The sequence below is a fragment of the Macrotis lagotis genome, chromosome X, assembly GCF_037893015.1.
Source record: "Macrotis lagotis isolate mMagLag1 chromosome X, bilby.v1.9.chrom.fasta, whole genome shotgun sequence".
Classification (NCBI taxonomy): Eukaryota; Metazoa; Chordata; class Mammalia; order Peramelemorphia; family Peramelidae; genus Macrotis; species Macrotis lagotis.
The window spans coordinates 497,185,479-497,208,679 of NC_133666.1; the positions used below are offsets into that span (position 1 = coordinate 497,185,479).

A 23,201-nucleotide genomic window follows, 5' to 3' on the forward strand; every position below is an offset into this window, starting at 1 on the left:
TTATTATGTTGTTGAATGTTAAAGGGAATGTTTTAGAATGGGTATTGCATTCCTATTCTACTGTATTTCAGTGGAGATTGTTTTTTTAATACCTTAAGTTCTAACATTTCTTAGATAAGAATTACAAAAGAAAGATTATATCATTTAATATATTATTTTTATTTGAACCTTGAAAGTCTTAAAACATTTTACTCTTTGAGAAGACTTTTTTATTTTCAAGCAAAATATTAGTGTAGGCACGATGGATAGAGAAGCATAGATGTATATGTCTGTGTTTGTATATAGATCTTATTGACTTGAATATAAATTATACTTTTTTGAAAAACCAAATATGGTTCTTAGTATTATTATAGATATTATCTGAAACCTTTCTGGTCTCACTAGGAGTGACAACTTCCTCATTTTGTAGAATCTGTTAAAGGAGGGTGATGAACCTTAATACTTAATTAACTATCTGATACTGGTTTCTGAGTTCCCTAGAAATAGATTTTATACTGCCAGTCTTGGCAAGGCCCTCTCTTTTTGCAGCATCCTGGAGTCTAGAGGTAATTAATTATAAGTGCTAGATTGGGGTCCTGTACACTGGAAAGAGAGTTTTAATTTCTATTCAGAGAACTTGGATATGAATGTTGTTTTTGGTTCATTTGTGACTTTAGGACAAATGACTTCACCATTCTAGGACTCACTCAGTTTTCTCATCTGTAAAATGAGCTAGATAACCTCTAAGATTGCTTGTTCCTATTGTTCATCAATACTTTATTCAGTGACTTGGACTACCCACCTTAATTGTAGAGTGACTGGAAGATTTTTGTCACACAACAGAAAAGAGTTAGGGTTAGGGTTAGGGTTGGAGAGGCTGGGGAATTATGCAGTAGCAGTGGATTTCCAAGCCTTATGTCTTTTTTAAATTTTTTTTTAGTTTTTTTTTTGCAAGGCAGTGGGGTTAAGTGGCTTGCCCAAGGCTACACAGCTAGGTAATTAATTACTAAATGTCTGAGGCCAGATCTGAACTCAAGGTACTCCTGACTCCAGGGCCAGTGCTCTATCCACTGCTCTGCCCCCCCCCCCCCAAGCCTTATGTCTAAAGGAATATGAGTGGGCCATCTGTGATTAGACTTTTTATCAGCTGAGTAAACCCTGTGGAAGATCTGGGTATTTTTGGGGGGGGGGGGTGGATCTCCAAAATAATATCCTTGTGGACTTTATCTTAGAGTTCTCAGAGAACCTGAATTTTATCCAGAGCTGAGATAGGTCACTGAGAGATGAGTTTTGAGTTTTGAAGTATGGGAAAAGAGGGGAGGGGAGAATTTTATTTTGATCAGTCCTGACATCACTGTATCTGGGACCCTTCCCCACATAATAAAATTTTTGTGCTTAATTCAATTCAATTCAGCAGACATGCTAAGCACTTAAGTGTGCCAGATAGTGTGCCAAGTTCTCAGGATACTCAATCAGTAAACACTTATTTAGCTACTGCTGTGTGCCATGTGCGCTTCTAAACATAAGAATACAAAAAGAAGGGGAGGCTAGGTGGTGCAGTGGATGGCCTCAGACACTTAATAATTACCTAACCATGTGACCTTGGGCAAGTCACTTAACCCCATTGCCTTGCAAAAACAAAAACCAAAAAAAAAAAATCTCATAAGAATACAAAAAGAAACCAAAGAAGTCCCTGCCTTCAAGGAGCTTGCAATCTAACATACAGTATAAATAGGAAACAGTTAACAGAGGGAAAGCACTAAAATTAAAAGAGGTTGAGAAGATGAGATTTTAATTGGAAGAGACTTTAGATAAGTCAGTAGGTAGAGTTGAGGAGAAAGAATGTTCCAGGTATGGAAGTAGCCAGAAAAAATAACCTGCAACTCAGAGTTGGAGTTCATGGAACAGCCAGCAGGTCAGTCATTGGATTGATAAGTATGTATGGGGGTGGGGGGCAGGGTGGGGAGTAAGGTATAAGAAAACTGGTCAGAGAAGAAGGGCTAGGTTATGAAAGGTGTTGAATGCAAACAAATGCAAAGATAAAATCAAAACTTAAAAAATAATTTCCTCAAGGAGTTTGCAGTATTATTATAGTAGAACAAACATTTTATACATAGAAGTTAATATTTAGTACATCTAGAAAAACAAAGAAATTTCAAGAGATAGGAAGTAGTAACAACTGGGGTAAGAGTGGGTAGAGATCAGAAAAGACCTTACTTAGGAAAGAGGCCTTAGAAATGCTTTCTCAGCATTCTCACATTTTTCTAACTTTCCCTTTTAAAGTTACGAGTTTTTGGCATGTCTGTTGGTTTAATTTGGAGAATTTTATCAAATTCTTCATTTTTAACATTGAATATTTGTGTATAACTTGCAATTTACTTTCATATGAGATAAATTTGTTAGTATAATTATCATAAATATTTCAACATATAATTATTATAAATATTATTACTGAGCTATTCTTTGTCAAGAAAGATAGGAATTGGTGTGAGGGAACATTTTGTTTGGGAAACTGCTAACAGGCAGGTTTGACTGGAAGGGGGGTGTAAGTGAGGAAGTAATAGTATAACTGGAAATTGTATAAGGGAACCAGATTGTGAAGGACTTTAGATTGGATCAAGAAATTTGTATTTTATTCTTGAAGCAGTAGGGAGATAATTGAAAATTTTTGAGTAAGAAGGGGATAAAATCATAGCCAGAGATATTATTCCTAGACTTTATGTATTGTGGGATGTGGTAGGGTTACCTTTACAGATTGGAAATAAAATTAGATTTAGAATTTTATAATTTCTGCTAGATTTTATGTATGATGAAGTACCAGAAAGTTTTCTTCATTATCATCTAAAGTCAGTATCCTCTGTTTTAGCATAAACTTAAATACTTTAAGTTTAAAAATACTTTCATAGTTAAAATTCAATTTTTCACATGAGATAAGCTATATAGTACTTTGCAAACCAATGATAGCTATTTTTATAAATTACTTTGCCATGATGCTTTATATTTGTACTTGAGATGTTTCTTAACTTTAGAAAAGTGATACATTTCTCACAGTTAGGGCAGTGAGTTTTTTTCCCTTAAATTTAACTTTGTTACACAATTACACAGTCCTCACCATAGTATAGAAATGATTTGGGCTTCTTAACGGTTATACCAGTGTAGTTATTATAAGTTATGGCAAGTCTTTTCATACTAGAAGTGCTTTGAATATCCTTACTTAATATGGAACGACTCATCACCAACTTCTAAGTGATGTATTCTTTAGCCCTGGCCACCCACAAAGCAAAAATACAAAATTTCCCTCAATCATGTGTAGTTTTTTTTTCTGTGATGATGCTGATGCTGATGATAGTGATGGAAGAGGAGGCAAAGGATACTAAGATTCATAGTTTTAAAGATGGTCTATAAATTTCAATTTGTCTGTTGGTACTCGAAAATGAGAGATCCTTTTATAGTGACCAGTGAGTAGTTTATGCTGCTAGAAAAGTTGAATCATATCTGTCTTGATGTCGTCAAAGTAAATCAAATCAGAATAAAGAAGGTTGCAGTTAAATGAATGGATAGCTTACCAGTTATTCAATTGAGAGGCAAAGGAGGAGTTGGCAGTTTACCATATGCATAGAGACAGCAAGAAATATTTATTTAATCATCTCATGTTGAAATATTTCTGATATTTATATTTATGAAATTCTTACAATGAAAATAATTGCAATGTCTGCATAAACACTGGTTGCTAAGAATGAAGATTTTTGATAAAATTCTCCATATTATATCAGTATACATGCTGAAAATATGATGATCTTAAGAAAAAGTGAGATGGTGGTGGTATGTGGGAAATCATTCCTGCCAGAAGCATAAAAGAGGCTTTAAATTATAGTCTCATGACTTTACATCATGAATACTTTGAGAAAAGACTTGAAAGGGGCCTGTATGTGGCATAGTGAGTGCCAAATCCCTGTCCAGTATCAAGTACCCCCTGTGTGTATGTGCCATGCACTCTTCTAAGCAGAAAGACAGTGCCTGACTTGAAGGAGTTTACAGTCCATTGCAGGTGGGCAGTATCCAAAAGGAATCAGGAAAGTGGAAAGGGAGACCAAGGGGCATCTTGTTGAATGGAGTTGAAACCAAGGAGGGCAACAGATACAGAGTGAATTTAGTGGAAAAGTCCAATTCTGACCATTATAATGGAAGGCATTCGTTGGAGAAGTTTTGTACTCCACTCTCCATTCCTTCAATTAGAGGGAATAATGGAAGAATAAGATTAACTGCTATGGGAGTTAAATCTGAATCATCTCTCTGTGCCCTCTGATCACTAGCTTGTCAGAGCAAAGATCAGTAGCATAAAACACTAGAAGTGACGACGATGATGATGATGTTGGAAAAAATTGTTAGAGTTGAAACAACTCAATTCTGTACCTCTTAAATGAACATAAATTAAGGTAAATAGGTGAGGAAAAATTGACTATTGAAATGATATTACCACCGATTTTAGTAATTTCATATGAAAATTTAACTGTTATAAATAAGTTGCACAGCAAAAAGATTAAAAAAGCCCGGAAAGTGCTTTAGTAACACTTGCCTTACTTAGGCAATAGAGAGTGAGATTGGACCTGTCCTTTTACTGATATTGGGGAATGTTGTGGGCTATTGACCTCTTTGCAGTTCAAAACTTTCTCATGCTTCCAGCATGGTTAAGTGATTTATCCAGGTTCTTGAAAATTGTCTTAAGTCAGAAGAGGGCATAAATCCAGGTCTTGCTGTCCCTGAGTCTAGCTTTTTAGCTGTATTCCACATAGATTTACTTGCCAAATAGAAATTTGTTTGAGATCAAAGGTAACACATACAGTATAGTTTAATTTGTAACATCTTTCTAAGGATGATGGTTACTTATGAGCTGCATTATCTCAAAATGGTACATAGAATGAAGCATTTTAAAAGATACGTCTGGAGATCTAACTAAACAAAGATATTCCAAAGACATATAAATGTAAGGTGAAGGTGGAAGTCAACAAACAGAAGAAAATGCAAAAGGTCTGCCAAGATTTTTACAACAAATAAATACACTGTATTTAGACTTTGTAGAGAAGATAGAATTGGCCATAAAGAATATGAAGACGGGGGACGGCTAGGTGGCATAGTGGATAAAGCACCGGCCCTGGAGTCAGGAGTACCTGGGTTCAAATCCGGTCTCAGACACTTAATAATTACCTAGCTGTGTGGCCTTGGGCAAGCCACTTAACCCCTTCTGCCTTACCAAAAAAAAAAAAAAGATGTAAAGAATCTGAAGACTGAAAAAGCAACCAAAATGCATTAAGTGTATGTAGAAACAGTATGTGCTAAAGATAATGATTAGTTTTAGAGTAAACTCAAGGGGAAACAGCCAGAAGTAGTTAAACCTTAGAAAACAATTACTATTCTATATTCCCAACTTCCAACTTATGTATACGAGATCCTTCTGTGTTTAGTGTTTAGCAATATAAGAAGCATTAAATTCAGTGGAGTAAAATTCTACTTTAAATGTAGAATTACATTTAGAATTGTAGAATCAACAATTATCTCTATCAATACGTTAGAAATATTCAAAGCTTGCCAAAGATGTTTCCCCTGTGGTAGAAGAGATCCAGTATGGAATTGAAGAAGTATTCCCTTTATATGGCAAAGTTCTCCAGATGCTCCTGTTTGTGTATAGCATTGTATTGGTTGCATTTAGCTTTGGAATGTTGTCTTTCTTCTTAAATAAATTTGTAAGTATTCAGAAGAGGACAGAATAAATGTTCATAAAGGAAAGCACAAATAGATGAAACTTGTTCCAGATTGTGACAGGAATTTAGATCAGTGCCTAGTGCCTCCTCTTATTTAATGTTGAGTTCAACCTAAAACTTCAAAAATTTATCTACAGTGGTGTTCTTACCTATATAACTTTTCCATATCCATAGCTATATCTATATCATCTATATATTTATCTCAGATAAAGTGAACTGGGCCCAGATTGCCTTTGAGAAATTGCAAAATACCTTTAATCTCAAGCTTACATTGGAAATAAAAGGTCATCTTTTTAAATACTGATATTCTAAAAATGATGCCATATGACAAGAGATGGAATGAGAATAAGAAATAAATGTCATACACAGGGAAATGGAGGTAAGAGCATGGTAAGTATGCAAGCTCTAAAATATGACCTAGGAGGAACCTCAAAGAACAAGATTAAAAGATGTCATCAAAGAAATCTATGATTAGGAAGATGAGTATATGGTGAAAGCAAAGACAGCCATTGGATATGGGCAAGATATGTACAGGTTGAAAAGTGAAGGATGTGCTACATGTTATAATCTGCACTGTTGAAGTAATCAAAGAAATTGACTGGATTACAAGTATTTTTATTTTTTCATTTATTTATTTGTTTATTTAATTTTATTTTAGGTTTTTGCAAGGCAAATGGGGTTAAGTGGCTTGCCCAAGGCCACACAGCTAGGTAATTATTAAGTGTCTGAGACCGGATTTGAACCCAGGTACTCCTATCTCCAGGGCTAGTGCTTTATCCACTACGCCACCTAGCCGCCCCGTACAAGTATTTTTAATATTCTAATAATAATGACAATAGTAATAATATTTTTTATCATGCTTTAACATTTGTAACATACTTTACATGAAATGTCATTAGGTCTTACAACAGTCCTTTGAGGTGAGCTACCTATTTTGCAGATGGGGAAACTGACTTGTTCAGAATTACACAGCTAGTAAATGTCTGGCCCAAAATTCAAACTCATGTCTTTCTGACTTCAAATCTAGCACTCTGTCCACTCTGCCTAATATTTCGTTAATTTTGTGTGATTTTTTTTGCATGTATGTGTATGTGTGTGCTTGCATGTTCTATGGATGTTCTATACAGCATAGAGAGCCAGCATTAAAGACAGAAAGAACTGGCTTTAAATTTGACTTCTGACACTTACTTGTGTTCCTGGACAAGTACTTTAGCTAGAGCTAGAAATTATAAAATTAGAAATTGTCAGGAAGGTGCCAGTCTGCATTGGTTGAGGAAGTTTGCTCATTGCACAGTTCATTTTATCCTTGAAATCTCTTTGTATACAAATACACATAATGTGCGTGTGTGTGTGTGTGTGTGTGTGTGTGTATCTCCATGTAGAATGCCTTTTAAATAGGTATTATTTTAGAAATATTACCTATATTCAGGGGACAACTTGGACCTTTTTTACACATCTTTTCTTTAAGTTGAATAATTTTAGATGTGAATATAAAAGAATCTCAGAACTGGAAGAATTTCAGAAACAATCCCATACCAGAATAAGAATGCCTTCAACAACATACTCAACCCATGGGGGAATCTATTCCTAGGGCAGTCCATTTCATTTTTGGAAGATTGTTAGGGAGATTTCCTTTATATCAAACTAAAATATGTCTCTTTTAAGTTGTTGCATTTCATTTTCTGGAATCTAGAAGAATAATTATTTTCTCTTCTACCTGATAATCCTTCAGATACTTTACATTTCATTTTCCTAATCAAGACTTGCAGGAAATGATATGCTTTCTGTTTCTGAACTTTTTTTAAAATCAGTCCCTGGAATACACTCCTTTCTCACTTGAACCTTTTAGAATTAGGTTTTTTAAAATGTAGTTTAGCATAAAATGGTTCTTGATCTTCTTAGCTAGTAATGTCTTCCTCTAAATCACCTTGTATTTATTTTGTATCTATTTTTATATGATTTGCTTCTCCTGCTAGAATGTAAAAACTTCTTGAGTAAAAGGACCACTATTTGGTACCTCATAACTTCTAATACATTTGTTGATTGACCAATTGATCATAAATTTAGAGCAGGAAGGAAAGAGATTATCTAGCCCAGACCCCTTACTTTATACTTGAGGAAAAACTAATTTGAATGATTTGCTCAGTGACGCACAGGTGGCAGAATCTGCTTTTTTTTTTAAATGAAGGAGCTCTTCAAATACAGTTATTTTACTTTTTATTATGACTTTTTAATGTCTTGCACAAGTTCTTTTGCAGTATGCTGATACCTCTTTCTTTGCCAAATGACCTTTTCATTGCCCTTATTTGTACATACTTACTCTATGATTTACTGATGAAGCAACTTATAGAGTTGTAAAATAATTTCTGGCTCTTTTTTCAATAAGTAGCTTAAAGATCAATGAAGTAATTTTGATTACTTATTTCGTACATGTATATTTATTTAAAGGAAATGAATTGTCTCTGAGTAGCCTTTTGAAGGGGAAAATTCCCTTCCAAATTATTTTTTTAAAAAAGCAGGCAGAATAATTGTTAATTAAATATTGAATATTATCATTAACCTGTTAATTTTACTTCCAGTTTGTGGTTTAAAACAGTTGTACCTCTATTTTCACATATATGCTTTTTTGGGGGTTATAATTAGTATTTACAATAAGTGTAGGGTAATTTAGAACATCCATGCCATTTCTTGATGGCATATTTGTTTAGCATTTCTACAGTTTATTTGATGGCATGGAACACAGTCTCCAGTTATAATAATTCTGTGGGCTAAAGTTATTCACTTTAGGATTACTAACCTAATGAAGATTTTTAGGAACAATACCTAATAGTGAAAAGTAGGGTTTGCTTAGCTATTGCTTCAAGAAAATGATTTATCTATTAAGACTGTAAGCACCTTTAGAGAGGAGACTGACTAGCTTTTACCTCTTTGTATTTGTATTTAGCACAGTTCTGGCACATAGTGTGTTTGTTGATTGATTTAGCTGTTATTTCATAGTTCATAGAGAGCTACATAAAATATTTTTATGCTTAATGTTAGAAGTTTATGTTTTCATTATATAAATCAGTTTTAAATTTGTTACTCTTGGTAAGGAACTGATAAAGATAGAAAAGGTTAAAGGTTTTGGTAAACAATGAGATGTGATATGGCTAGATGATAAGATGTAGTGAAATGGAAGTGACATTAAGTTAATCTTTAAAGTAATGTCATCTTAAATTTTTTTGTTCAACTAGCTTTGAGAATTTAATGGATTCTTATTTATTTAGAAGTATATTTTAGAATTATTTTAATGACCTATTTCTTTATTATAAATTGCTTATCTGTAATTTAGAAACATCCTTTAGTTAGTTTGAAAAGAATTTCCTTAATTTGACTTCAGACTCTTTCAGGTAATAGTTTTTTTCACATTCATCACCATCATATAGCTTTTCAGCTAGCCAAATTACGTAGATATATTTGTATAATGAGAATGACAACCGATGTTTATTGTCTATACCTGTGCAATTTTGTAGATGGAGTTTTAACATTGAATGCGGAGAACACTAATTATGCCTATCAAGTTCCAAACTTCCATAAATGTGATATCTGTCTGCTATCTTTTCCAAAAGAGACACAGTTTCAACGCCACATGAGGGATCACGAGCAAAATGATAAGGTATGTATTTTTGGAAGGGAAAGCAAGAATGTGTGCGTTGAAACTGTAGGTACCTATTAAGATTAAAAACCCCAAATTGGATTTTAATTGCATTATTAATTAGAACTTTTTGACTACATATTTAAGGTTTATAAAACTTTTCACATCTTACTGACTAAAAGAAAAGTCACTATTTTGGTTATTTTATTTATAGTATTTATTAATTTTGACTTATCAGTAGGTTTGTAAGTTTTTAAAAGAGATTGGAAACTTATTCCATTGAATTCAGATATTTGGATTAATTATGGATGAAGAGAGAAATTGAATTTTGTACTTAAATTTCTTTATAAAATATTTTACATTTTTCAGAAGTTTTATCACAAACTATTGACAATAAAGAGTACCTATTTTCTGTTATTAATTTTGTAACTTCCATTTAAGTATAATAGTATTCTGGACGATATTTTAGGATAAACTTTAGAAGGGAACTTAACTCTTCTGAGAAGAGATTTTTAATCTTCTCTGTGAAACCCTATTTATGTTATGAATTGTGAACAGCATCTCCATGGAATTAATTCCTTGACACATAAAAAAAAATACCGATATCAACTGACCAATTCTTTCTTCTTTCCCTATATGTGTAGATAAATTTAAGCTAATGGGCTATCTGAGACCAGGAAAACACAAAGGATCTTTTTGCCAGGGAATATGGGTATGGCCAATCCAGGCTTTATTTCCAGAATAAAGCAGTGACATCACCAAAACCTTGCTTCTTTGTGCTAATATGTACGGTATTACCCTCTTCCATTCAAAACCCAAAAGAATGATTCTTATCAAAATGAAAATGCTTGACCATTTTATTAGCAGGAAGAATGTTGGAAATTAGTTGCCCCATTTATTTCTTTCTAGCTAAAATTTCAAACTATGTTAAACATCCTTTTTTTGATTTGAACATTTTTTATGTTTGAGATCTATGGGTTCACCTGAAGTGTTCTTTATCATAGTCTGAGTTTGGTCACAAATATGGGAGAACCTAGCTTAATGTTTTATGCAACTTTCTTAAATATTGTTTTCTGAAGAACACATACATCATAGTATGTGTGTGCAGTAATTTTTGTAATTTTCTTTTGCACTTGTATACTGCTGGTCTGAGTCTTTTAAAAGTGCTATAAGGGCTTTGCTTATGTGCATTTTGGAAGAATTTCTAGATTTTCATTACCGAAATTAATTCTAGAAGTTACCAGGTAGTACTGTATTCTATTGATGGTGCTTGTTAGTATTTTAAAACTTTTTAATGTACAAAGCATCTGTGAAAGATAATTGTTTTTCAGTGGCTTTTTTCACTTTTCTCTCCAAATAGCCACATCGATGTGACCAGTGCCCCCTTTCATTTAATGTTGAGTTCAACCTGACACTTCATAAATGTACCCACAACGGGGAAGATCCTACCTGTCCTGTCTGTAACAAGAAATTCTCCAGAGTGGCTAGTCTCAAAGCGCATATTATGCTACATGAGAAGGAAGAGGTAATGATTTTGGCATCTACTTTTGAAAATGATTTTTTTTTTTTGAAAGCATGTCCCAGTGGGAAGAAGTTTTAGGTGTAAGTCAAGGACAGTAACTATATATATAAGGATTAAGAAAATTTTTTTCCTCTATCAAAATTGTTTTGGCCAGTCTCATATTCGCCGATTCAGTTTCTAGCTGTTAGTCTTTGAAAGTCAGAGGCATTTTAAGGTAGTATATTTCCAGAATCAAAATATGATTGACAAATGGAATGCTACCATGGAAGATACTATTGCCACTCAAGAAATAATGCAAGACTTTCCTTGTCTCTGAAGGGAGTCATATTTCCTAGACTTTGCTTTTTGACTTGCCCCATTATTGAAGAGTTTAATTTAGAGAGGGTAATTTTTAAGTAGTGTTAGAGATGAAGTATTAGAAGAATGCTAGTCCAGTTTCCCAGAATGCCAGAATAATTACTGAGCAGACTTCTTTGCTGGTAGGAGAATGTCAGTGTGAATGACATTACTTTGATAAAACCAAGTTTTAATAAAAAAATTAAAAAATCATTAGAATTAAAATAAAATTCTTTGTTCTAATTATTTCTAAAAATCAATTAAGTGAACTGGGGAATTTCAAGTTTATCGATTGTACAAATCCATTTCTACATTTTGACAGGTTTATTGTTCATCATCTCATTACTAAATTTCGGACAAAAAAATTTGTGATTCAAATCATTCAGTCTAATGAAACTATAATAAATAACCATAACTATAATAACTATAGTAGATATCTACCTGATGAAAAATTGGAAAGGAAAGAAAATGAAATGAATTGTTCAGGTATTACTTTTTCTTACTTAGAAGAATTTCATGAAAAATTAGTGCTAGAAAGTTGGATATGAAACTTTCCATATTATGGCTATAATTAAAAATTATTACTGATTTTTTTTACTGATTGACAAACAAAAATTGGAAAGCAAGAAACAAATGGTGATTAGTTGATCAGTCATAAATATATTCAGTAAGTACCTGACATCTGCCAGATCCTGAGTTTTGGCAGAAACTAGAGATTTTAAGAGTTGGGGGGAGAAAAAGATATTGGGAAATACAAGTCTTAAATGTAGGATATTAAGAAAACTAGCCCATTTGACTAGAGTATAAGTTCATGTTCAGACCTGTGCTTTAGGAAAATCACTTTGATTGCTATGTGAAGGATGTCAAGTAAACTAGTTATTAGAACATTTTAGTTGTCTAAGCTAAAAGTGATGAAAGCCTGAACTAGAGTAGTAGTTCTATGAGTGGAAAGAAGGAATTGAATATGAATCAGAAACTAACAAAGGAGTAGCTTTGTGGGTCAAGGAGAGAGAGAGAGAGAGAAAAATCAGGGATCACATGCAGTATGCAATCTCAGTAGATTATAAATGATAGAACCCTTGACATTAATAGGGAAGTTTGGAAGATGGACAAGTTTATGGGAAAAAGAAAATGAATTCTGTTTTGGACTTGTTAAATTTTTAATGCCCATTAGACATTCAGTTGTAAATGTCTAATAGACAGTTGATAATAGGATATGGAGCTTAGAAACTAAAAAACTAGGGCTTATAGATCTTGAAATTATGTAGAAATGATAATTAAAGTAATAGGAAATAAAGTAATAAAGTAATCATAAACAAAGTAATGGGAAATGGATCACCAACTCAGAAAATGTAGTGAGAGAAGTGATAAGGTTAGAGCCCAAAGCATAAACCCATTATTTTCTATCTATCTGGATAATCCAACAAAAGAGACTGAAAGGAGTGCTTAAGATAGAAAGAGAATCAGTAGAATACAGTTATGTGAAAAATTAAAAAAAACAAAACAGGGAGGAGAGAGTATCAAGGAAGAGTGACCAGCAGCTTGAAATGAACCATAGAGATTAAGAAGCCTGAGGACTGAAAAAAAGGCAATTAAGCTTTAGCACCTAAGAGGTCAATAGGAAATTGGATAGACAAATTCTTGAATAGACAAGTTAAGTATTGAGTTTGAGAGTGCTATGACAAATGGTTGAACTATGAATGACATAGTATCATGAACAGAGAGTCATTCTCAAAGCCCAGAAGACTCCAGTTCAAGTTCCAACCCTGACATCCTACTGGCTATTGGGTTCCTGTGTAAATCACTTTTTTTTTTTTGCTAGGCAATGGGATTAAGTGACTTGTTTGAGGTCACATAACTTGGAATTATTAAGTGTCTGAGGCCAAATTGGAATTCAGATCCTCCTGACTCCAGGGCCAGTGTTCTATTCACTATGCCACCTAGCTGCCCCATAACCTAGAAAAATTATGTTATAAATTATATATCTAAAGTTATAAGTGCTACCCTGCATTGATAGAGGGTGTTTCCTCATTTAGGAGTTTCCTAGTAAAAAAAAAAATGCCATTAAAATCACAGGTTCACACCCTATCACTTGACTTTGAAAGGGAGGGAAGATAATGGAATTTTAGAGGGTGATAGAGCCCAGTGACAGGTTCCCCTCCCCCCTTTTCTTTTTCCTTTAGGAAACAGTAGACAAGGAAAATTGAAAAATCAGAGTCAGGAGATAGTTTGGGGGAGGCATTCTGTTGGAGGGGATTGGATTAAGAAAACATAGCCAACCCAAATCTCTATCAGGGAGCTCTTTTCTATCAACTCCTCTCTCAACTCTTCTCTCCTCATTTGGTAACATAATCTTCTCCCATGAGTTTAATTATCTTTTTTTTTTTGCAAATGATTCCAAGGTAGGTATGTTTAACCCCTAGCTTTTCTCCTGAGTTCTAGCCTAATAGCATTAACTATTTAATGAACATTTATAATTCAGTATCTATCAAATGGACACCTCAAAGTCATCATGTGCAAAACAGATGTTATCTTTCTTTCCAAATTCATCCTTCCCCAAAATTTGCTTAGTTATAGTGAAGGCAGTATCACCATTCTAGTCTCCCAGGTTCAGAATCTTGCATGAACTTTGATTCCTCACTTTTTCTCACTCTGTATATTCCTTCAGTTATCAAGTCTTGTCTATTTTACTTTTGTAACATCTCTTCAATCTTGACTCCTTTCTACTAACATAGCCATCTCAATAGTTCAAGCCCTTAATCACATTTCACCTTGACTACTGCAATAGATTCCTTGGTGGGCTATGTACCTCATATCTCTGTGTTTTCCATTCCATTTTTCCCTCTACTTCCAGCTTGAGTGAAATAAGGAGATTGATTGATATAGAGAAATTAGTTTTGGTGAGAAGAGGTCTCCCTTTTTGGCAGAGACTGGAATGAAGGAGAATTGGGGATGATGTGGTTTTGAGATGTAGAGAAGAAAAGAGAGAGCTCAGAGTGAATGATTTTTTTCTTTCTTAAAAAAAATCAGGCAAAGTGTTTCATTGAGGCAGCAGTTCCCAGATGATATGAGACTTAAGAAAAGAAGAAAAGTTTTAGAATATCCATTGTGAGGAGCATAGTAGAAATTCTGTTAGGGATGTGTAAAAGGGTTGCTTTGCTGTTGTGGGGACTGAGATAAGAGTTTCATAATAGACCCAAGTCAGGAAAGTTGTTTGACTTCACCCACCTTTGTGCACCAGCACAAGAGTAGTGGAAGTAGATATAGATTTGGTAGAACAAGAGTGGCAAGACAAGAGATTTGAGAGTAAAGAGAGCTTAGAGATATCATTTTGCAGCTTGAAATAGTCTACGTAGAAAAGATAATTGGTTTGGTGTTAACTTTAAAAGATATGCTGGAATTACTTGAGTTTACTATATTGTTCCTCCTGACTCCAGGGCCCATGCTCAATCCACTGCGCCACCTAGCTGCCCCTTAATATAGTGTTTATTAATTTAATTTTTTAAAATAGTTATCAAGTGTTTTATTTTTTCCTCTCCCAGTTATCCACAATTTAAAAAATAATGAAACCCCAAGCAGACATACATAGTCAAGCAAAACAAATTCCCACATGGGACATATTTAAAAAAATATATCTCATTCTGTATTTTGAGTCCACCAATTCTTTGTCAGAGCTAGGTAGCATGTTTCAAAACTGACTTTCTGGAATTTTATTTTAACATTAAAGTTTTTTAAAATGTCATCAAATATTTATCAAATTCTTATAATTGATAGGTGCTGAGAATGCAAGCATACATATGAGGTACTCCCTACTCTCTAGCTGCTTATAGGGGAGATAAAAAACTAGTGTGGGGTCAGTATTAACAACTGGGAGCATGTGAAAAATCCTCTTGAATAAAGGCAGCATTTGAGGCAAGTCTTATTGGGAGCTAGAAGTGCAAGAAGTGAAGGAGAGAGGAAAGCATCATAGTCTTGGGAGCAGCCTGAAGATAGAGAGGGTCCTTAGGGGCAGCTAGGTGGCACAATGGATTGAGAAAACCAAAAAAAAAAAAAAAAGATGGAGAGGGTCCAGAGAGAAAGTGAAGAGGCAGGTAAGGTAGTGTGCAGCCAGACTGGGACAGCCACTAAAGGTCAGATGAAAGAGTTTATGGTTTATCTTCAAGACAATGACTGTATCCATTGAGGGAAGCATGATGAGAACTGTGTGGAAGAGAGACCCAGAGATTCAGAGCCCAGGGAGAATGGGCACAAGAAGACAAGGAGGTGAGAGGCCAGTCAATCAGGAAGCTAATTCAGTGCCTCCTGTGTGCCAGATTCTAGTCTAAGCACGATGGATATGGAAGAGGCAGATCTAGAAACTCACAATCAAATAGAGACAACAGTTTAACACTATAAACAACAGTTTTACAAAAGCTAAATACAAGATAAATGAGAACTAATAAACAGAGGGAAGACATCAAAATTAAGAGAAATTGGCAAAGGCTTCCTGTAAAAGGTGGGAAATGAGCTGGGACTTGAAGGAAATAGGGATGCCAAGAGGCAGAATGAGTAGTGATGGGAAGCGAAGGGAGATTGTGGGGGGAAAGAAGAAGGGAAGAAGCTTTTATATAACTCCACCACATGTCAGGCACCATGCTAAGCACTTTAAAAATATTATCTCGGGGGCTGCTAGGTGGCGCAGTGGATAAAGCACCGGCCTTGCAGTCAGGAGTACCTGTGTTGAAATCTGGTCTCAGACACTTAATAATTACCTAGCTGTGTGGCCTTGGGCAAGCCACTTAACCCCATTGCCTTGCAAAAAAAACCTAAAAAAAGTATTATCTCTTATGATCCTCTCAACAACTTTGTGAGGTAGAGAAAACTCATTTAAGTAAGTGGCTTAAGTGTCTGAGACCAGATGTTAACACAGATCTTTTGATTCTAGATCTGGTCTTAACTACTCTACCACTTAGCTGGGAGCATTTTAGCTATGGGAGACAGCAAACAGGAATTCCTAGTATGAGGAGATGGAGTATATTATTCCAAGGTACAGCAAGGAGGTCATTGAATTTAAGAATATATAGAGGTTAGGATGCAAGGAGTAAAAAAACAGGAAAAGAGGGGTAAGTTATGAAAGGCTTTGAATGACAAACAGAAGATTTTTATATTTGATCCTGGAGATGATAGGGAGCTGCTGGAATTTGTTAAGTTAAGAGGATAACATGATAGAACCTGTGCTTTAGAAAAACCATTTTGGAGGCTAAATGGAGGATGAATTGAGGGAGGGAGAGATTTGTAGCAGGAAGACCAGTCAGCAGGCTATTGCAATGTCCAGGTAAGAGTAAATGAGAACCTACATCATGGTGGTGGCAATATCAGAAGAAAGAAAATATTTTATTCAAGAGCTCTTACAAAGGTGAAATTGATAAGCCTTGGAAGCAATCTGTCATGGGTATGGGGTGAGGGTTGAGAGATGAGGAGTCAGTGATGGTGGTATCCTTGATAACATTAGAGAAATCTGAAAGAAAGGGAGGTTGTCAGGGAAAAGACAACAGTTAAGTTTTGGAAATGTTGATTTGAAAAATCTCTATTGGACATTCAATTCAAGATATTTAGTTAGGAGTTGGAAATTTGAGGCTGAAGTCAGCTAGAAAAATTAGACCATAGGTAGACTTGAGATGATAATTGACTTCATGGAAGTTGCTGAGATTACCAAGTGAGACAGTATACAGGGAGAGGAGGAGAGCCCAGCAAAAGAGACTGAAGAGAAGTGATAGATATGAGGAGAGCTAGGAGAGAATAGTATCTGGAAAACCTGGAGAGAAATGACTATCAGGGAAAAGAGGGAACTGACTATGTCAGAGACTGCAGAGAGGATAAAAATGAATGAGGAATAAGAAAAGACCATTGGATTTGGCAATTATGACATCATTGATAATGTTTCCTAAGGTTAGTACTAGATGATAGAGAATTAAGAAAGCAGTGAGAGGAATGGAAGTGGAGGCACATAATTGTTGATGACCTTTTATAGGAATTTATCTACTACAGGAAGAAGAATAATAGAATGATAGTGGGGATGGAAGGATCAAATGAAAGTTTTATGAGCCTGGGGAGAAATGGACATTTTTGTAGACTGCAAGGACTAGCTGTTTAACAGGGAAAGATTGAAGATGAGTGTGGGAATGGGGTTAATAAAGGGGTAATTGTTGGAAGAGACAGGATGGAATGGGATCACTTGTTGGGGTTGGTCAAGGCAAGGAGAGTCACCTTATCTTGTTACACAGAAATAAAGAAGGAGGTAATGATAGAAAGCATTTGAGAGAAGTAAATTAAAGAAGGGAGAAGGAGTTCTGGACAAATAGCCTTGGGTTTTTTGTTTGTTTGGTTTTTTTTTTTTGTTCGTTTGTACAATATGAGGTAAGCTTTCAACTGAGAGGGTGTTAGGAGGGGAGCCATGAAATAAGAGATGGAAAGATTTGGGAGAATCACTCTAAGTGAGTGGTAAGTACAGTGTATAAATGTTGCCTTGAATCAGTAGGGAACAGTTGAGATTATGTGATAGAAATTTGTAATGGAACCAGCCAGTGAGGATGGTTTTATGATTGTCTCCACCTTCTATTAGCAACATATGTGTAGAAGTGAAGATAGCACATGAGAGTGATCTGAGACTTGACAAGGAAGACCAACAATGAGATAAGGGAGCAAGACCAATAGTGGGATAGGGGGGCAAGGGATTTGAGAATAAGACCAACTAGAATTGAACTATTTCACCAAGGGGTTAAGATGGGAAAAGGGGGAGAGAGAGTGGCTAGTGCAGTGGTGATGATCTGGTAGAGAACTGAAGTTTTTTGAGGTAATGTAGATTTTAGAGTGGGCAAAATAGTTTTTGGTAGGGGAAGGCAGAAAGAAAGATTGAAAGCCAATGGGTTGTGATATAAGGAAATTTTAGAATTCGTGAACAAGAAGATGGTGCTTTTATGGGTTCTAGCAAGATCAAGAGAATGACTATCTTTGTGGGTGGCTAAGATGGAGTATAGGAGTAAGTTATGGGAAGTATGTAGGTTGAGGGACTTGACTGGTTAGGGTCTTTACAGGAAAGTCATTGTGTATGCTTAGTTCCTGGATATGAGGGCAGGATTTAGAGAGGAGAGGAAAATTATGAGTTGGGATCAAACTTATTGAAGAAGGAAGAGGTGTGTTTTGGACATAGGTAGACAATATCAGGATTTTGATTGGGTGTTTAATGTGTATTACATGAATCTCAAAGGAGGAGAGATTACTGAGTGCTGGAGGTAGAGGGAGAACCTAGAGATGTCATTGTAGGACAAGGAGGGCTCCAATTTCACCACTATGACTAGTGTGCCAGCAAGAACGATTGAAATTGCCATCAGTTGTAGTAAGGATGGGGGTGGGATGGGGAGAAGGTGAAAACCAGAAGGTTTGTTTATGGAATAGGAATTTTAGAGGGCACAGTGAAAAGGGTAAGAAGAGCTTTTTGTTGGGACTTTGGTGGGGGTTTGGGGTTGTTTGAAAGGAATGGTAATAGAGAATCATGCATTAGGGGATGTGGAATAAGATGTACATGATTATCTATGAAGATTCAGAATTTCTGGGTTGGGGAGTTTGTTAAGTATGCTCTCTGGGCAGTCCTTTCAGAGTTTGGGAAAGTATAAAGGAGTAAGAATTTGTAGCAGAAGTAGTGATTTGCTTCTTCCTCTATGAAATTTAAATGTACCCTCTCCCTTCATCTCAGCAGTGGAAGACTGGTATGGTGGAATGGTGCCTTTCTTCTTTCCTTGCAGTCTGGAAATCAGGCAGAAGACCCCTGAGGCATGATGGTATGGTGCCTCTTTCTCCTTCCACTCTCATCAGATCCTAGAGACAAAACAGGAGATTTGTGGAGATCAGACTTAATGATAATCTCCCTTCTCTCCTCTTCCTTTCCTCTTCCCTTTAATGACTTGTGACAGAAGAGAAAGAGATATACCCAGGTTGAGTGCAAAAGATTACATTGAAGGCTAATGAAATAGTTGAGGTGACAGTTCATGTGTGTGTAAGAGAAAGAAATAAGAGTTGAAAAGAACATTGATATGACTTGGTACACTGATCATATATGGGGAAGGGGGGGTGTGAGTGAGAATTAAGAGTTGATGATGAACCTAAATGGGATGAAGAATAGTGGAGACCTAGACAGAAGTAGGTAAATTAGAGGAATAAATTTACAGCAGGGGTTTTTAAACTACAGTCTAAGATACCACCCCCAAGGTATCTGCAAATAGATTTCAGGATGTCTATAAACTTGGATGGGGAAAAAACAAATTCATCTTTCACTAACCTCTTACTGAAATTTACTGCTCCTTCAGTTATCAGTATAGGCAATAAACTTTCTGAGAATAAGCTTTATCATTTGCCAAAGAAATATATGACACAAAAAATGTTAAGAATCCCTAGTTTAGAGAGAAAGAAAATGAGTTTAATTTTGGATATGTTGAGTTTATGATGACTTTAGGACATCTGAGTAGAAATAGATTCAATTAAAGTTGAGTGGATCATCATTGGAAAGTCTTTCACTAGGGGATCACAGGTTCTCAGAGTTATAAGGAACCTAAGAAGGTATCTATCTAGTCATAGCTTCACTTGCCCTCTGTATTATCCACTGCAGCACACAACTTTGTCTAAAGACCTCCATTGAGGAGAGGAATCCATGATGTTACCAGGGAGTGAATTCCATTTTTAGGTAGCTTTCAGTCATGCTTTTCAGTCATGTCTGACTTTTTTTAACCTCATTTGGATACTGGAGGGGTTTGTCATTCCTTCTCTAGTTCATTTTATAGATTGAGTAATTCAGGCAAACAGGGTGAAGTGACTTGCCCAGGGTTAAAGAACTAGTAAGTATCTAAGGCTGCATTTGAACTTAAGTTTTCCTGTCTCCAGACCTGGTGCTTTATCCATTCTGCCACCTAGTTAGGTGGTTCATTAGATAGAGTATAGGACGTGGAGTCAGGGAGATCAGAATTCAAATCCTCCCTAGACACTTAGTAGATATATGGTCCAGGCACATCACTTACCTGTTATGTGCCTCAGTTTCTTCATCTATAAAATGAGATAATATTCCCTCCCTCACAGTGTTGTCAGGAGAATGAAGTGAGACAATGTTTGTAAAGCACTTTGTACGGTGCTTAGCTACCCTTTCCTTTGATAACTTCCAATACTTGAAGGCAGCTATTATATTCCTTCTTTTTCATTTACTTATTATGATAAGCTGACTGTCCTTTTCCGGACTTTTTCCAGCTGTTTTTATGCTGTTCTTAAAATATAACCCGCAAAATTAAATCTGCTTCTGATGTGGTCTGATGGAACCAAGTACAAGACCATCACCTCCCTGGTTCTGGAGATGGAGCCTCTCTAGATCGCTTGAACCTTTTAACTAGCTTATTATTTTGTCATGATGCATTTTGGGAGCCATACTTTCGATAAAAGATAGAGAATTGTAAAATAGCTTTCTGTTCTGCACCATCCCCTTAAAATTGAATGCTTGCTTTGTGTCAGACACCATGATAAGTGCTGAGGTGGAAACACAAGCAAGCAAGATACTCCCTCTCCTCTATTCTAATGGAGGAAGGCTATTGCCTTCCTATAGAGGGAGCTGGAAAATGAGGGGAGATGGGGAAGGTAGGGTTGTTCTTCAAATACTGGTCCCAGGGAAGGAGTTACCCATCAGGAGAGCAGGGCCTCAGGGTGAAAGGAGAGGAGAGGCAATCCTGAGCCAAGAGAGTGCCAGTGGCAGAAAATACAGCACAAGGTGCTAAAAATCAAATTGGTTTACATGTATGCCATTATTGATGTAAATGTTAATATAGTTATGCATTATATATCATGTTTATTCTTCAGCTATTGAGTTTATGCACTATATAAATTTTTACTGAAATTCTTGCTATAAATGAAACCTGAATAAGTTGCAACTATATGAAAGGATGACTCATAGGTTCTTTTTAGAGAAGTAAAATGAGAGTTAGAGTTGAATTCTTTGAGCATTTAAAGGAAGAAAGAAACATTTCCATAGTTACTTGGTCATCTTGTCTTACTTAACTGATTGTGAGAACAAGCAAACAATTGTGTTATAGTAATTTCAGTATATATGCCAAAATCTGTCATATCAGATGAAAAAATTAGAGAATTTTCTAGAATCTTCCAGACAAAACCGTTAATATTTGATGACTTATGTGAAAGAGAGTAAAAGTACAGGTACTATGTTGGAAAATTATATTTGGGTTCAAGAAATAGATCAAATTGGAGATTTTTATATTATGAAGAATTTTCATATCTTATAGGATATATACATTTTCCAATATTATTTACCATTGTCACTTGAATTAATATAAAAGTTAAGCAAAATTTAACACATTTGAGATTGTTTAGATTATTTTGTACCTGTACTGTCCCACCTCTCTTCTTATCTTTTTTCTTGATATTTTATTTTTCCAGTTACATGTTGTGAAAGCTTTTTAACATTCATCCAAATGTATATCCATATTTTAAAATTATATAATTTCCTTCTACTCTTCACACATTTGTGTTTTACATGTTTTTTACAGATTAGTCATTTTCTGTATGAGAAATTAGGATTAAGGAGAAGAAATGGGGTAGGAAAGAAAAACATAAGAAAAAAAAAATTTAAAGTGATATAGGGGCCTCAGACACTTACCTAGCTGTGTGGCCTTGGGCAAGCCACTTAACCCCATTGCCTTGCCAAAAAAAAAAAAAAAAAAAAGGAATGTAGGGGCAGCTAGGTGGCACAGTGGATAGAGCACTGACTCTGGAGTCAGGAGGACTTGAGTTCAAATCCAACCTCAGACACTTAATAATTGCCTAGCTGTGGGCACCTTGGGCAAGTTACTTAACCCCATTACCTTAAATAAATAAAAAAATTTTTAAAAAGGGAATGCAGATTAATTCAGATTCTATAGATTTTTGGGTTTTGTTTTTTCTTCCTCTGGATGTATACAACATAGTACATGTTTTCCTAGGGTTGTCCTAGCTCGTCCTGGCTCCCTGGACTACTGAGAGCAGCTATATCCATTAAGGTTGATCAACTCACAGTGTTGTTGTTAAGGTGTACAATGTTCTCTTGGTTCTGTTCCCTTCACTCAATATCAGATCCTGTAATTCTTTCCCTGTTTCTCTAGAGTTTGATCGTTCATGGTATTTTATAGAACAATAGTGCTCCATAGCATTCATATACTGTAACTTGTTCAGCCATTCCACAATTGATAAGCATCCCCTCAATTTGTAATTCTTTGCCATTACAAAAAGCACTACTATGAATATTTTGGGACATGTAGGTATTTTCCCACTTTTATGACTTCTTCTGGATATGATATTGGTATTGCTGGGTCAAAGGGCATGATCAGTTTTATTGCTCTTTGGGTATAGTTCCATATTGCTTCCCAGAATGATTGGATCAGTTCACAATTCCACCAAGAGTGCATTAATATTCCAATTTTCCCACAGCCTCTCCAACTTTGATTGTTTTTCCCTTTTTGTCATCTTAGCCAATCTTATAGATGTGGGGTGGAACATCATAGTTGTTTTAATTTGCATTTCTCTAATTGATAATGATTTAGCATTTTCATATGATTATATATAGCTCTAATTTCTTCATTTGAAAACTATCATATCCTTTAACCATTTATTAATTGGGGAATGACTTGTAACTTTATAAATTTTTAAACATTTTAAAAAAATTTTATTGTTTTAGATTTTTGCAAGGTAAATGGGGTTAAGTGGCTTGCCCAAGGCCACACGGCTAGGTAATTATTAAGTGTCTGAGGTTGGATTTGAACTCAGTTACTCCTGACTCCAGGGCCAGTGCTCTATCCACTGCACCACCTAGCCGCCCCCGTAACTTTATAAATTTGATGCAATTCTCTATGTATTTTGGGGGAGGCTAGGTGGTGCAGTGGATAGAGCACTGGCCCTGGAGTCAGGCATA

The 23,201-nt window shown here is 35.4% G+C and overlaps 1 protein-coding gene and 1 long non-coding RNA gene across 2 annotated transcripts in view; one reads left to right on the forward strand and one right to left on the reverse strand.

Moving 5' to 3' along the window:
• Positions 1 to 23,201, forward strand: part of ZNF236 (zinc finger protein 236) — a 222,667-nt gene that overhangs the window by 18,603 nt on the left and 180,863 nt on the right. Inside the window, 2 exon segments of the mRNA XM_074202830.1 lie at positions 9,251 to 9,393; positions 10,733 to 10,897. Of these exon segments, the coding sequence (XP_074058931.1) occupies positions 9,251 to 9,393; positions 10,733 to 10,897 (308 nt within the window).
• LOC141499992 (uncharacterized) overlaps positions 1 to 23,201 on the reverse strand; it is a 33,956-nt gene that overhangs the window by 6,183 nt on the left and 4,572 nt on the right. Inside the window, exon 2 of the long non-coding RNA XR_012471817.1 lies at positions 18,945 to 19,084. This is a non-coding gene — a long non-coding RNA (uncharacterized LOC141499992). The remainder of the gene's footprint in view (positions 1 to 18,944; positions 19,085 to 23,201) is intronic.